A 15180-nucleotide genomic window follows, 5' to 3' on the forward strand; every position below is an offset into this window, starting at 1 on the left:
ACTACCACCTGGCTGACCTTTATATTTGTATAGGATTAGCAGTCTATACAAAGGAAAACTTATGAAAATCCCGATTTTAGAACAAAAAATTCAGGCCCTTGTTTAATGAGATGAAAAGATAATACGATAAAATACTTTTCACAGCTTAAAAATCAGCTATATCAAGAACACAAGTAGTCAGAACAGCTTGGTTCATTACACTTCACTAAGGCGCTGGCTGAGGAGCACAAAGTAGGCTATCATCTTCCTCATGTAAGGCCTACACCAAAAAGGGGTTCACGCAAATCTACAGTGCATTACCACAGACAGGTGCGAAAACCAGGCTTCGGTAAAACCGGGATCTTGACCTGTGGGTCCAAGAGAGCATTTAGAAAACAAATTAATCAAGAAAAAGGGGCTGTGTCTATTGAAATGACTTGACCCCAGGTCTAGTACAGGGGAAAGAAATCACTTACGCTGTTAAACTCCACAATTGAATTTATTTATTGAACAAACTGTTTTCATGCCTAAACTCTTCAAAGAAAAATTATTAAATGAGGAAAAAAATAAGCAGTATGATTTGAACAGTTGCTTTTTAATTACAAACCCACAATTACCACTGTTTTAATAGAACGAAGCATGGAAAAATAAGGAGGCAGATTTTATTAAAGGAGAATACTACTTAGGGACCAGAAAACTGCCTGATCAAATCTGAGCTGTCAGTAATATTGAAGGCTACTTTGGACAACAGCACTTTGAACACAAACAGTCATTGCCTTTTCTAACAAACAAACAAAGTGAAAACACTCTCCTGAGCCACCTTTCAGATTGGGCAAGACAAAGCTAGTTTTCACAGTAAAGCAACTGATGTGGAAGTGGGAGTGAACTTGAGAGCTGGAATACCATTTATTCATTTTTATCATCGTTATACACGGGGATCTGTTGTAGTGCATTTCCCTCTGAACTCTTATGAGGTTGAACATACCCCCTTCACACAAGATTCATTCATTTCAATGAAACAGCCTGTGGCTTTTACTTCAGGAAAATCACGCAATTTGTAGCCGTTTCAGACACCAGATTGCTCAAGGAGAGGTCCGTGGACACGCGTGAGACATCATCCTAAGCATCCCCACTGGCTGGCATCCTACCAGGCTCAACTAGCAGATATTTTAGTGTAGAATATCAAATTGAGGCTGAAATGAAATTGGCATGAAATGCTGCCCTTTGTTGATTTGGTGGGTTCCAATGAACTATTTCTGTTGTAGGCAGACCCTAATTTCACCAATCATCAATCGCTAGGTCAAGGACAGCTTTGTTGAGAAAAGAGAGATCCTCTATTGCCTGCGGTCCTCTAAAGTTGTGCCTCAGGGACAGCAACCAAAATACCATCTATAGCATAGGTAATATAAGCCTGAGGGAACAGCCTTTTTCACAGGGGCCAAAAGAAAACCTACATATAACTAACATCTATTTGGGCTGTTTAATTATGACTTGACATAATACTTTTTATTAATATCTTTTGACAGTGGAATCTAATATTAATATTTCTATGACAAAGGCAAGTCTTTCGCAGCCTTGTTAAGTTAGGGGATGGTGGAAAACTCATCTTTTAGATCTGCAGTTCTCCATTGCCAATCTTTTGTTATCATAGTTGGGAAAAAGCAAGTCCAGGTTGAAGGCTTCCCTACGTTGTGACACCTCGTTAATGTCCTGCAGATCTGGCAACGCTCTCCATTACCCTTGCCAAAGACTAACGTTTTCGATAACAGCTCTCTGAGATTAGATGAGAAAGTCTTTTTCAGATTGTTGTCTAACCTACTTCTGAAGTCTGTCATTGGCCCTTTGTCTGCTTTGTGAAAAGTCTGCAGTAGCATTTTCAGGTATTTAAACCATTTCTAGTCTCTGACACAGCAAAGTCCCATTACTTATTGCTTAAGCATCATCATGCATTTGCCTCTCAACCCCACAGGCTGTTCAATGGTGATCACCATAGGAGGATTAGCATTTGATCCTGTGCCCTTTGAACAACAGCCTCCTCATGCCACCAAGTGCTGAACTGAAGGAATTCCACAGAGGACGTCCAAGCCAGCGTGTTCCAGTCTCGGTGTGTGCAGTGGTTTAAATAAGAATGGCTCCCCAACCACACACATACATAGGCACTAAGATAGAATGCTTACTCATCAGGGTGTAGTACTTCTCAGAAGGATTGGCAGATGTTGCCTTGTTGAAGTCCTGGTGGTCTTCTTGGAGGAAGCAGCTCACTGGGAGTGGGCTTAGAGGTTTCAAATGCTCAAGCCAAGCCCAATGGCTCTCTCTATCTCTTCCTTCAGCATTCAGTTCTGGGTGCAGAACTTTCAACTACTTCTCCAGCACCCTGTCTGCCACCATGATGTCAGTAGACTAATCCCCTGAAACTTTAAGCAGGCCCCAATTACATGCTTGCTCTCATAAGAGTTGCCACGAGCATGGTCTGACTGCATAGCAACAGAGCAGTGACTAAGACACTAGCCAGGGGCCCAATGCTGTGGCCGGCATGCTTCTTCTGGGCTGAATGTGGACTTTGGAGCAGGAGAGCAGTCAACCACTTTCAGCATGGATTAATGGACCATACTGCAAAGATTTTGGAAGATTTTGATCCTGAGTGCAACATAGGCTGGGAAGGCCCTAACCAGGAGCTTTCAGGGGAGAAGAATATTAGTAAATAGGTTCTTGTGATATTTCACAAAGAATGCTGCTGCCTTTTGCCGTGGACCGTAACTTCTGCCTGAAGCTAACATGAAGAGTTTTAGTTTACTAGCGCTGGAAGGGGAGATTTCAAGACACTCTAGTGTGGACTGTGTTGTGTAGCAATTAGTGGTCACTCTTTAGTTACAGGTGTACATGGGAAAGAAGCAAGGCGGAGAAGGAGAAATACAAAATGTGAAGTTAGAGGAGAAAAAGAGCACCAGAAAGTGTATGAGAGCTGAGTCCAGTGCTCAAAGAGATTAAAAAGTTAAAAAAAAAAAAGCCTGATGCTGCATGGACTAAAGGTAGTAGTGGTCTCAGGACGAGATCCCACCAGGCTAAGCCTAGTCTACATAGAGAGTCCCAGGATGGTCTGATCTACCTAAAAATGTGCCTTTCTCAAACAAACAAAACCAAAACAAAACCCTCACATTGAAGAAACACAGTAAACTAGTATGAGAGGGAAGACTTAATTAGAGGAGGCAATTATGTTAGGAGGACTCACCCAGAGTGGGTGGAGCAAAAGGACCATGAAGAGGGTGGGTGTGATCCTAAGCAGGCTGAATGGGTACAGTGCTTGTCAGACAAGCAGGATGGGCACAGTTAAGATCCAGCAACCACGTAAAACCACGTGGCTCTGGTGGACCTCTTGTAATCCCTGCACTCTGGAGGAAGAGACAGGAAATCTCTGAGGGCAGGCCTGGCTAGTTCTGTGTTCTGTGAGAGAACAGGACTCAGCAAAAAAAGTGGAGAGTGAATAAGAAAGACATTCAGTGCCAACTCTGGCAAAGTGCTGGGACCACACACATGCACACACAAAGAGAAACACAGGAAAACAAAATAAATGAATTTTGTGAGTGTGTTTGCCTCTGAGCCCAGTGAATAAACAATTCACATCCACGTGCCTTCCCGCACTCGGCCACTGGAGGACATGCCAACGAGTCTCTCCTTATGCAGGACAAGACAGCTCCTCAGTGTTGGTCTTCCTGGACTCCAGAACTGTGAGACGTGACGGATCAGGAGGGATGGAAAGGGACACCTATCCATTTGTGCTGCATTATATAGAAGAATTGGATCTCCATATTATAGAAAGGAATCTTCATGCTTCTGGTTAATAGCTTAATATATATACATGGTTACTGGTTTGCTCGTTCTAAGCTGATTCCACCACCACCCCAGCCCTAAAGCCCCTGGTGGACCACATGGTTGATATCAGCAGGAACTAACCAGACTCTGCATTTCAAAATATGCCTGAAGCCAGACACCAAGAGCATGTGGGAAACATGAGGAGGATGTTAGCAAGAGGAGCGGCGACATCACCTGCCTCAGAAAAGTGTCTAATCAGAGGGACGAGACAGAGCTCCAGAAGGTTTAGCCTGGTCTCGTCAGTCCCCCTGGTCTCCAGAACACTTAGGTCGGGAGATGAGATGTAAGACAGCGTGGGGTGTTCTGTTGCTGTTTTTGCAAAGTTGATCTGTCCCCTTCTCAGCTCCGGTCTTTGCTGCTTGATTTCGTTGGTCATAGGCTCTATGGACCCTGATCTAGTGACAAAGTAAATTTCTGCTCTTATTATTTACCCAGCCCGGGCCCCTTTTATTCTAGCAGTATAAAATGAACTGAAAAACAATGTCAGATCTTTCTCCATGATGAAATGACCACCAAGTCAGACAAGGAAAACTGCCACAATTCCTCTCCTACCCTCACCACGGAGCCAGCACAGCAAAGAATAGGAGAGGGGCAAACTGAGGAAAGAAAACGGCTGGCAGTGGATTCAATGACTGATGGCAGCTTAAGGAGTCTGGGTGGCCACAGACAGACAAAGAGTGTCTACAGGGTACAGGGTTTTGAGTGGGAGACAGACAAAGAGTGTCTACAGGGTACAGGGTTTTGAGTGGGAGACAGACAAAGGCTGTTGTCTCTGGCTACCGTTTCCCACCTCCAAAAACCCTCTGTGAAGCTGGAGTACTTATGCCTGCAAATACGCAGTGGTGAGGATTCGACAGTGCATCATTCAACAGTGCATCATACAAAGACCTGGTCCATAGATGCAAGAGGTGTCCAGAGGTCTCTGTGCTTCACTCTCGTCATCACAGAGGGGAACTGGGAAGGAGGGGCCACTAGAAAGCAGACTGCACAGGCTTGTATGCCGGCTCGGTCTCCTGCTCTCTGTGCAACCATGCCTAGGTCCATAAAGAGAAACCAACATGGCATTAAAAACAGACACTTGTTAAAATGCTGGCTCTATGAGAGAGGCTAGAAGAGGGAGCATAGAAGAATACACAGAATATTGTCTTATGCCTACTCAAGAAAGTGCCAGTGTGCACCGCCATGTGCTAAACACACCCAGAATCACCATTCTGAATTCAGGCCTGGGACTTCAACAAAGAAAAGCCCTCGTTTATTTTGGCTCTCCCCAGGAGTTGTGCAGGTAATTCTGAAATGCTCAGTTAAACTCTTGACCGTGAATGAGATATCAGCAAGTGCGGGAGCTGAGAATCTCACCTGTTCTCAGGCTGCTTCTGTTGCCAGGAGACAGGTAGATTTTTGGAGCAAGGCAACTCTGGGTTCTCTCCTGAAGGGCAGACTGACACAAAGCATGGTTTGTTTTCAGCTCCCAGGAGTAGCATGGTCTCTGAGTGGGGATACATCGCAGGATCCCGTATGGGGCAGTGTACGTTTACACATTCAAGTCTCTTGAAATAAAAAGAATGTGTTTAGATAGCGACACAACTCTGAGATAATTCCGTGGAGCTCTGTTTCTCATGAAGGACACACGGCTGCTGCTCATGTTCATTGGCGGACACACACACATCTCCAGGGAACGGCCACTGGTGCCCTCAGCCAGCACATCAATGACAACCCACCCGAGCTGCAACCAGGTCCCACTGATGCGTGGGACTCTCTCTCCTGGGGAGGGGGGCAGAAGGATCCACTTACAGTCTTACAGCCTGGCCGTTTTGAATGTCAGGCCCACGGAGTGCAGTGTTCCCAAGATTGGCTGGACTGGATTTCCTTGTGCTGTCTTAGCTGGGGTTTTTTTGTTTTTGTTTTTGTTGTTTTGTTTTTCTTTCTGTGTGTGTGTGTATGTGTGTTTTTGTTGTTACCATGAAGAAACAACACAACCAAGGCAACTTTTAAAAGAAACATTTAATTTCTGGCTCACATCTGCACAGGGTTTGATTCCCTTACTATCATGGCAGGGAGCAAGGCAGCATGCAGGTAGGCACGGTGTTGGGGCAGGAGTGAGATCTTCCCTCAGATGCACAAACAAGAGGCAGACAGAGGGCTAACTGGGAATGGACTGAGCTTTGGAAACCTCAAAATTCACTCCCAGTGACACGCCTCCCCAACAGGGTCATATCCCCTAATCCTCCTCAAATACTCCAATTGGGAACCCAGAATGTGAGCATATGATTCAATGGGGGACAGTCTCATTTAAACCACTACACCCTCCTCCTGTAGTCCCACGCAAGTCCACTCCACCCTGCTTTCTGAATCTCCATGGTGCTAAGCGCCTCCTGTTGTATCTAGCCTACCAGTCAAGGATTTTCCAGCTCTGACAATAAACAAAATACCAGCAACCTGACTTCTAAGTCACTCTCCTTTCATAAGCATGTTTATTATTTGGTATTGACAATGAGGTACTCCATCAGAAATTCCAGTGTGGGAGAATATTCCTCAACTGTTAAGAAACAGTTCCACATGAACGTTCAGTCATAATATCTTGTTTATACAGAAGGTAAAATGGTGACCCACCATGGTCCGATCCCATCGTTCCCCTCACACTCTACAGCTGCAGATTCTCCCCCCTGGATCGAATGGCACAGAAGCATGTGGTCATCCACAAGGCCATAGACACCCTCACTCTACTAATAAGGATGTAGGGAGGAAAGACAGAGATCCAGGCAGGGGGTGTCAGCATGCATCATGGGAGCAGAGAGGTGAGGACCAGGGGTGTGTAGTCTCCTTTGCACTAGGACGCGGCACAGTACTCCACAGATAAGCTGAGGTCTTTCCTGGGAATGGGTCAGATCTCATGCCTGGAAGATGGTGGTCAAAACGTGCAGGTCTTGGGAGTCCGGAAAGGACAGGTGAGCAGTCTGTCCCACAAAGAAGCCGACGCGCAAAGCTGGCAGTGAAGCTCTGTATGAATCCTTTCAGGTCTCTGGGTCCCCTGAAGACCTCAGTTTTCTTCAAACCACTCCTTGAACAGCCTCTGGAACCTGCCCTTGCTTTCCTGCTGGCACCTCCCCTCTGGCTCCTGATGGGGCAGCAATGGTGGAAGCTGCTGCTGCTGTGGCTGCTGCTGTGGCTGCTGCTGCTGCTGCTGCTGCTCCCCCTCTGGCAGGAGGCCCGGTCTGTCAGCTCCCAGGTTGAGGGTAAGGCCACCAAGTCCCTGCACTAGAGTATCCCAGGAGGAAGGATTGGTGGTCCCATCCCTTTCCCCGGAAATATTCTGCCCACGGGCCTGGCAGTAGAGGCATTCACATCGGAACCAATTCTGAGCTCTGTGTCCTGAGCGGAAGATTCTGGTGTCCCTTTCCACTGGGTAAGGTGACCTATGATCTCGGTGCCTGCGTCTCAGCTGGCCCAGGAAGGCTTTCTTCTTCTGAGGGAAACCCAGCCTTCCCCAGCGCTGCTCCAGTAAGCTCTTTGGCTCCACGTACTGCCCCTGGAGCAGCCCCTCTGCCAAGGATGTGGGGGCGCTGGAGCCAGGGGTGGGGGTCAGGCTGCTGAGGCCTATCCTCAGCTGCTCTAAGGCTATGAGATGAGCAGGTGCAGGGCCCTTCTGGGAGGACTCCACAATGGTCACTTGAGAACACCCGGGAGATAAGGCTGAGTCCCATTTCTGGAGGGGATCCATGAGGGGCTAGTCTGAGCTGGAGACCTCACCAGGCCTCGGATCTCAATAGGAAGTGGGAGGTGGTGGATTTAATGATAACTAGAAGGTGGGGGGGGGGAGAATGTGTGCAGCCAGAAGCAGGCAGACTGTAATGAAAGGTGACAAGAGGAGAAAGAAAAGCCCAGGGTTAGTCATTGTATTTCAACTTTCTGTTCGGCATCTTCCTAGAAGGAAAAGCTACCTCTGTCCAAATTCCTAGAACTAATGACAGAGTTGTGGAATGGATGACAGAGACAAGGACAAGCCCAGAGTGGTATCACACACCTGAGGCAGGAGGACCACAAATAGAAGTCTTTCAGGGTAAAGGGATGGGGGGACTCGTCAGAAGGTGGCTCTGAGGTGAAGAGACCCCACAGGCATCCACATGCTCACTGCACACATAAAAGCATGAACTAGACAAAAATTAAGGCCTGAACATAAAAAACGACCAAGTAAACAGAATAAAACTAAATTTGCAAAGTAACACAGATAACAAAAAATAACAGCTACACACATGATATAAAGATAGATAGGTAGATAGATAGATAGATAGAAAAATAGATAGAGAGAGAGACAGAGAGAGAGAGAGAGAGAGAGAGAGAGAGAGAGAGAGAGAGAGATTGTAAAGTAAGAAAAAATACCCAGGTCTGGTGTATAGACCACTATAGAAACTGCTAATGAAAGAAGGCCTCATTAAATATAGCCAAATGTATGCTCGGGTTGAAAGATTTGCCTAGTTTAATTAACGTATTAATCCAAAGCCAGTCAAAATCCTGGAATGATATTTTTCTTCAGAGAATGATGAGCCTGCATCCTATGTAGAATTTCCAAGGCTTGAAAAACAGGAATAAATTTGGATAAATCACATCATTTACTTTTAAGCCTTATTGTGTCATATTTTTGTTTTCTTTTGTATTACTATGATGGAAACACCATAACCACAAGAAGGTGGGGGTGGAAATGGCTTATTTCAGTTTACACTGCCATAGCACAGTTTCTCAGTGAGGGAAGTCAGGGCAAGAGCCCAGTGCAGGAACCTGCAAGCAAGAACAGATGCAGAGGCCATGAAATAATGCTGCTTACTGACTTGCTCCCCGAGAAATGCTCACCCTGCCCTCTTATACACCCCAGGGAACCACTCACAATGGACTGGGCCATCCCAGACCAAACACTAGTTAAGAAAACTACCACAAAGTAGTAAAAGATAAGATTTCCTGAGTAAATTGGGAGCATGGGGACCATGGGAAAGGGGGAAGGAAGGGAGGGAAGCAGAAAAAAAATTATAACTCAATAAAACCAATTTAAAAAAAGAAAAAAGAGAGAGAGACAACAACCACAGGTTTGCGCATAGGCCAGGCTGGTGGAAATTTGTTCTCAATTGAGCTACTTCTCCACAAATGATGCTAGCTTGTGTCAAGTTGACACAAAACCAGCCAGCAATCAGGAAGACTATTGTCATGGGAACTGATGGACACTTAGATGCACAAAAGGAAACAATCAACAAATGCACCCTTCCAAATGAGTCCGGACACGAAAGCACAAAGGGAATCAGAATATGGTGAATCTTCAACAAACAGAAATCCCTGCATAACCATATGCAAAACTATGAACTCCAACCTCATAATTTATATACCCAGTAAATCAAAGATTTCAGAAAAAAAGCGTCAACGGTATAATAATATCCTTTTTACAATACACCACACACACAAAAAAAAGCCTTCTGGACCAAAGAATACGTATGAACAAGTCTTAAATCAAAGAATGATACACAAATCCACATGCACACAGACATGCACCGCTTAATTAAATATGAAATCAATATTTAAAATGTGTACTTCAAAAGGAATACGTCCACCCACTATATGCTAACTAAGAACTCAAAATGGTAGATATTAAATGGACATCTTTCCTTATTCTTTCAGTAAACCTATACTGGATGAATCTCATTTTCTCTGTGTCTCCACCTGCCTACCCACCTCACTCTCCCTATTTTAATTGCTAAATTGAATTGTAAGATTGGTATCTCTGGAACTGTTGCTTCTGCAAGTTTGGAAACCTATACGTCATTAGTTTCTTCAATACATACCAAATACTTAGAACTTGTTATAAACATAGGAAACCCAGAACAATATTAGAAAGCAATCAAGTCATGTGACTTGACTTTCTATAAGACAACAAAAACAAATGTTCTAAGAAGGGAGACTCTTAACAATTTCGTCCTTGAAAACTCTATAACCTCAGGATCTTTCGGTTAAATCCTGAGAGCCATCACCACCCCACACAAATCCTTAGGTATGAAGCATGTAGAGCAGGATTATTTTTTTTAATTTCTTTTTTCGAGACAGGGTTTCTCTGTGTACTTCACACTATCCCAGAACTCAGTCTGTAGACCAGGATGGCCTAGGACTCACAAATATCTTCCTGCCTCTGCTTCTAGAGGGCTGAACTAAAGGTGTGAACCACCACTGCCCAGCTAGAGCAGGATCTTGAGATCGAGAACTGCCTACTGAGAATCAACTGTCGCTAGAGATTCACACATCTGATCAGTTTTCCCATGTCACAGAGACACCCCCAGGATATTTCTTCGTTTAGAATGCTAATTCTCACAGGGAGAAAATAAGTCTCACAAAGACCTTTAAATCAAGAAATTGCCTGGACTTCAGAAACATCAAATCACAGAACAAACTAGCAATTAAGCACACTTTGCTCTCCTCCTCTCCCACATCTGAGAACTATTTCCTGTTCTTTAGTGCCACAACAAAATGCTCATGAAGTTACTCATGAACCTCTCTAGAGATTAAATACAAGACGGCCCACAAATGTCCCCTATTAGGATGTGGAGAGCAGCTAGTGAAATAGATAGGACTTACATCCTTCATCTTACTTCATCAACTGTCTCTTGCCTCAGAGGGATACAAATCTTACACCAAACATCAGTTGAAATCAAGGCAACCTTCTGTTTCCTCCTCCTCCATCATCCTCACCACCTCCATAACCATCATCACCACTACCAGCATCAGTACCATCACCATATCACCACTACCAGCATCATCAACACCCTCACCCTCACCACCACCATCATCATCACCATCATGGTCACCATCACCACAGTCACCACCATCACCATCACCATCACCACTGCCTCCATCGCCATCACCGACGCTATCATCGTCGCTATCATCATCTCATATAGCTTAGGAAGAGTGGGAAGAAACAATGACTGGACAAGAACAAACCCAAAATGTTGATTGGTCAAAGCTTCTGTTTGGGAGGGTAATGATTCCCCACTGTGGTGGTCAATATTATGTGTCACCACGGGTAGTCTGTGGAGCCTGGTTGATCAAACACTAGCCTAAATGTTTCTGTGAAGCTCTTTTCAGAGGGAGAAATTTTACTGCCAACAATGCTCAGTCTACTACAATTAAACCTTAAGTGACACATGTCAGATTGTGTGAATGGACTTCATCAAGTCAGGCAAAGTCTGAAGCCCCTCCCAGGGCAGAGGTAATGCAGTTTCCTGTCCCCAGCACACAAACCTGCCTGAGTTACAGCATTTCAGTCAGCCCACCAAAATAAAACTCAAAATAACAACATCACTTCTTCCATGAATGATATCCAGCCATGACACCAGCCCTCCAGAATCTGCACTTGCCAGGGTTCACATTCTAGTAGAGCCAATGCCTTGAAATGAAGGAATCTAGCACTAGACAGAGATATGCGTAAAGGCATAGAGATGACATGGATTTCTGATTGATATGGTTTCTCTGGGGAATCTTTACAGATAACAGCCACAACATGGCACACCTTCCTGCAGAACAGCTTGAAAACATTGGCTGAGCCATTGTGTTGACAACGCCAAATCATGTAGACTACAAAACATGGGACAGAGAACAGGTTCCATACACATAGTGCCGCCCCCCAAACACAAAATGTGTGCTAGAGTCTCTCCTTTCATCCGTCACAAGGATCTCTCCAGAAACCTGAAGTAGATAGAATGACTGTCATTTCACAAATACAAAACTTGAAAACTAAGGACAGACAGACCAGTGGCTGGGTCTGACCTAGGATCTGGTGTGAATGAAACCTGTTTAATAAGACGCTGAAGGGGACAGGTTTGGATAGTGGCGCTAGGCAACATCTCAGGCAGCTTCCAATGGCACAAAGTCATCTGTCCTGTGGCATCCACCAACCAAGAATCAGCAACAGCTGGCCTAAGGACAGGACTAAAACTGAATTAGAAATTCCCATGCAATATCAGATGCATGTGTGTAGTTGACAGAGGAGGAACCCACAGGAAAGGAGCCAGCATTCTGATGAAGGGCCATCCATAAGGCTTAGTAAAGGGCAGGCACAGAAAAGCCCCCGATCTGTCCGAGCAGTCTAGTGTAAATCCTGTGTTCTGTGCTGAAGGCCACAAGGTGAGTGGAAAGTCCGTCTCCCAAATATCCCCCAGCAGCAACAGTGGAAGTCATGAGGGGAAATGTGCCCCTTTCTTTCCTGCTTCCTTTCCTCCTCACATTTCCCATCTGCTCAGAGAACCCTCTCATGTGCCTATGCAATTCTACTCCTCCTTCACTCTTAAATTTTTGTAACAGGGTCTCCTCTGTAGCCCAGACTCTTCTCAAACAAGTCAATCCTCCTGCTTCATCCTTGTGAGTGTTTGGATTACACACATGAGCCATCATAGCCAATGACACTATGGTTCTTAATAGCAAACTCATTACACAGGTAAGACAGAACTTCTCTCAGGATGATATATAGGCACATGGATGATAAACAAAGTCACAGAGATCTGTGCTATTTCGGAATTTGTCAAGAATTAGAGCTATTGTCCTGAACTAACATATCACATTGCCCACTCAAGCATATAAACTCAAAGATACACTGTGCTCACCATGTAAGAAAGTCTGCCTGTGGCCGTGAGTAAAGAGAACCCTTCCTCGTGAAAGAACAGCAATTCCCCACTTCAGCCAGCAGTTAGGAGGCTGTAGGGAGGGGGTTGGATGTTGGTCAGGTACAATCTGTGACCTACTGATGCCATCGAGGACCACCAGTCTTTTCCTGAAATCTACAGATGGTATGAGCCTAGTATAGGAAAGAACTTTCTATTCTTGTATTTTTCTTGAGAGCAGATATCCCTAAGCCCCCAGCAGATATTCTTTTGCACTCATGTTGGTGAACTGTGGGTCACTCACCCATTCCTCTGGCAAATAGTGGCCAGTGGGGTAGATATTGGAGGCAGGCTTTGATGAAATGTTTGGCATAGGTGCTACAAATCAAGAATACTTTCACCTGTAACCCACCGCTTAGAGTTCACCTTACACAGGACTCCTTCCACAAGGCCTCCTACACTTTGCTTTTTACCATTTGGTCTGAAGACCTTCCTAAGGTTCCCACAGCACCCTGTATTTTCACTACGCCCGCTTCAGCTGTCAAGGCGTGCTTATCTGTACACCTAAATTACTAGTCCGGGGGACAAGTGAGAGGCCAGTGAGAGGCCATGATCACCGTTCACAGCACCTTGTCCCTAGTAGATGCACACTAGGCTCTATCATGAGAGCTGTGGAGAAATGCGGTGGAGGAGAGTTCCAACACTAAGCTCCTGGGTATTGTGCCTAAAGATCACAGGATCACAGAGAATGGAATTCCGGCCTGGGTCTGCCTGACTCCAAATGTCTGCACTTTGGTGGTGGAGCAATACCTCTTCAGATTCTAAGTGTTCCCAGAGGTCTGAGTTAAAAATTCTCTTGGGGCACAGTGTTCAGACAAGGAAGGCACGGAAGTTAGGCTGGATACCCAGACCAGGTTAAATGGTGTGGCACCCACTGACCAACCTGCCCTCTGGCCATGCTGTGCTCTCAGTATCTGGTTACTGCCAAACAAACCTTGCCAGTCTATGAAGCCCAAAGAAACCTAGCCAGGCTCCTTCTCTCCCTCACTTGCACCCCAGTGTGAACAAGGAGTTATAAGTGGCTACGCAAGCAAATGCATGCAATGTGGAGGCCAAAAATGCTACCAATAGAGGTTGATCACTTTGAAAATTAAATATTATCTTTTTCACCTTCCCATCTGTAATAAAATACACTTTAGGAAATGAATTTATTTCAGTTGAGGGGAAGAGAATTTTTTTAGTCAATTTGGTTAGATAATATCATGACATATTACTAAAAATGGCAAAATCTCACATCTGCACAAGGAAATGGGTGCTGAAGAGCGGCCACCTACCACGTGAAAGGACAGCAGGGGAGAGCCTGGATTTCAGCAAGGAACACCGCACAGACAGGTGAGTTTGTCCAGGTCCTGCCTCACCGGAGTTCTCTGCTGTCCGTGCCCAGCAGGATAGATCCTATCTCACCAGGCTGGAAGAGAAGAGAAAATCTTCTTAGCAGTGTCTCTAGAAAAGAACATCAAAGTCACTGGACGCTGAGAGATGCCCAATTATGAGTGTGAAAGACGAAACGAGCAGGACCTTGATCACAGTTACGACCTTGGGGAGCTCCTGCATGGGTGAGTAAAGACGTCGACGTGAGATGTGAGTGCCACTGGAAGTTGAAAAGAAGGACTCAGGGAAGGGCAGAGGGCAGGGCAAAGCACCAGGGGGAAGAGAGTCATTGCTCACCAGTGACAAGCCCTCCTGCCCACCACAGTCACTAATCTCTGCCTTTACAGCTTAGAGCCTCCTACCCACGGCCTGCGTGACACCTTCGTGTCTCCTACAAGACAACACCACCAGACAGGCAGAGTGCATTCGCCAGGCGTGTATGTCTTTTCTGGGGACACAGTGCAACCATCAATAACATGACCAGTGGAGTCCAACCCTCAGAACGAGGCCAGTGTGGTGAAGCAACGTTCTGTGACACATACAATAAAGGGGGACACTGGGGTCTGCACTGCTGCTAGACCTTCAGGTACAGTGGGGAGAGAAGACACGAAACTTGTCATCTCCCCAAAGGAACAGGAACTCAAGAATCAGATGTGCCATGGTCATTCAGAACAGAGGCGGTCCCACTAAAAACATCTGGCATGATACCACTGCAGAACACGGAGGGCTGTGTGGCCGCTACCCTGATCACACAAACTTCTAGACGCTGGACACTGCAGGGAGAAATGACCCAGGCATTTCCTGGGTGATCAGAACAATAAGTTGTGACGCTTCCTGTATTCACACATAAATCCTGCAAGATCCCCTTGCTCAGAGGACTCCTAATCTGAACATCAGGACCGGATGTGAGAATTACAACAAGACCTGCGATGGTGTCAGCAGAGAGGAATAAAACACAGAGAAGATCCTGGGGCTCCATGATCAAGAAGGGCTTAGCCTGGGTGTGGAGGGTTTTGTTGTACAGGCTGGGTAGCCCTTCCCTGACACTGCGTTTTCTTTCTGAGTAGATGATATATGCATACATATGATGAGATATCTTAGGGCTATGAAACCCAAAATTGATTTCCCTTTCATATACACAAAACCTACAGGTGATTTCATACAATTTTTTACTGATATAATTCATGCCTATTTAAAGCATCTCTATGTGTGAATATCTTTCTGTTTGTCTGTGTGCATGCTCACACTGAACACAGATCACCAGGCACATAAA

The 15180-nt window shown here is 45.5% G+C and overlaps 1 protein-coding gene across 4 annotated transcripts in view; it reads right to left on the reverse strand.

The window, feature by feature from the left end:
- Positions 1-5831: 5831 nt before the first annotated feature.
- Positions 5832-15180, reverse strand: part of LOC125405249 (protein FAM156A/FAM156B-like) — a 45968-nt gene continuing 36619 nt past the window's right edge. For all 4 annotated transcript variants that reach the window (XM_087903197.1, XM_087903196.1, XM_087903198.1 and 1 more), the window contains 2 exons: positions 13811-13944; positions 5832-7692 (listed from right to left, as the gene is read on the reverse strand). In XM_087903197.1, coding sequence (XP_087759323.1) covers positions 6887-7567 — 681 coding nt within the window. In that variant the 5' untranslated portion in view covers positions 7568-7692; positions 13811-13944 and the 3' untranslated portion in view covers positions 5832-6886. The remainder of the gene's footprint in view (positions 7693-13810; positions 13945-15180) is intronic.

This window comes from Myodes glareolus, chromosome X (genome assembly GCF_982192425.1).
Source record: "Myodes glareolus chromosome X, mMyoGla1.1, whole genome shotgun sequence".
Taxonomy (NCBI): domain Eukaryota; kingdom Metazoa; phylum Chordata; class Mammalia; order Rodentia; family Cricetidae; genus Myodes; species Myodes glareolus.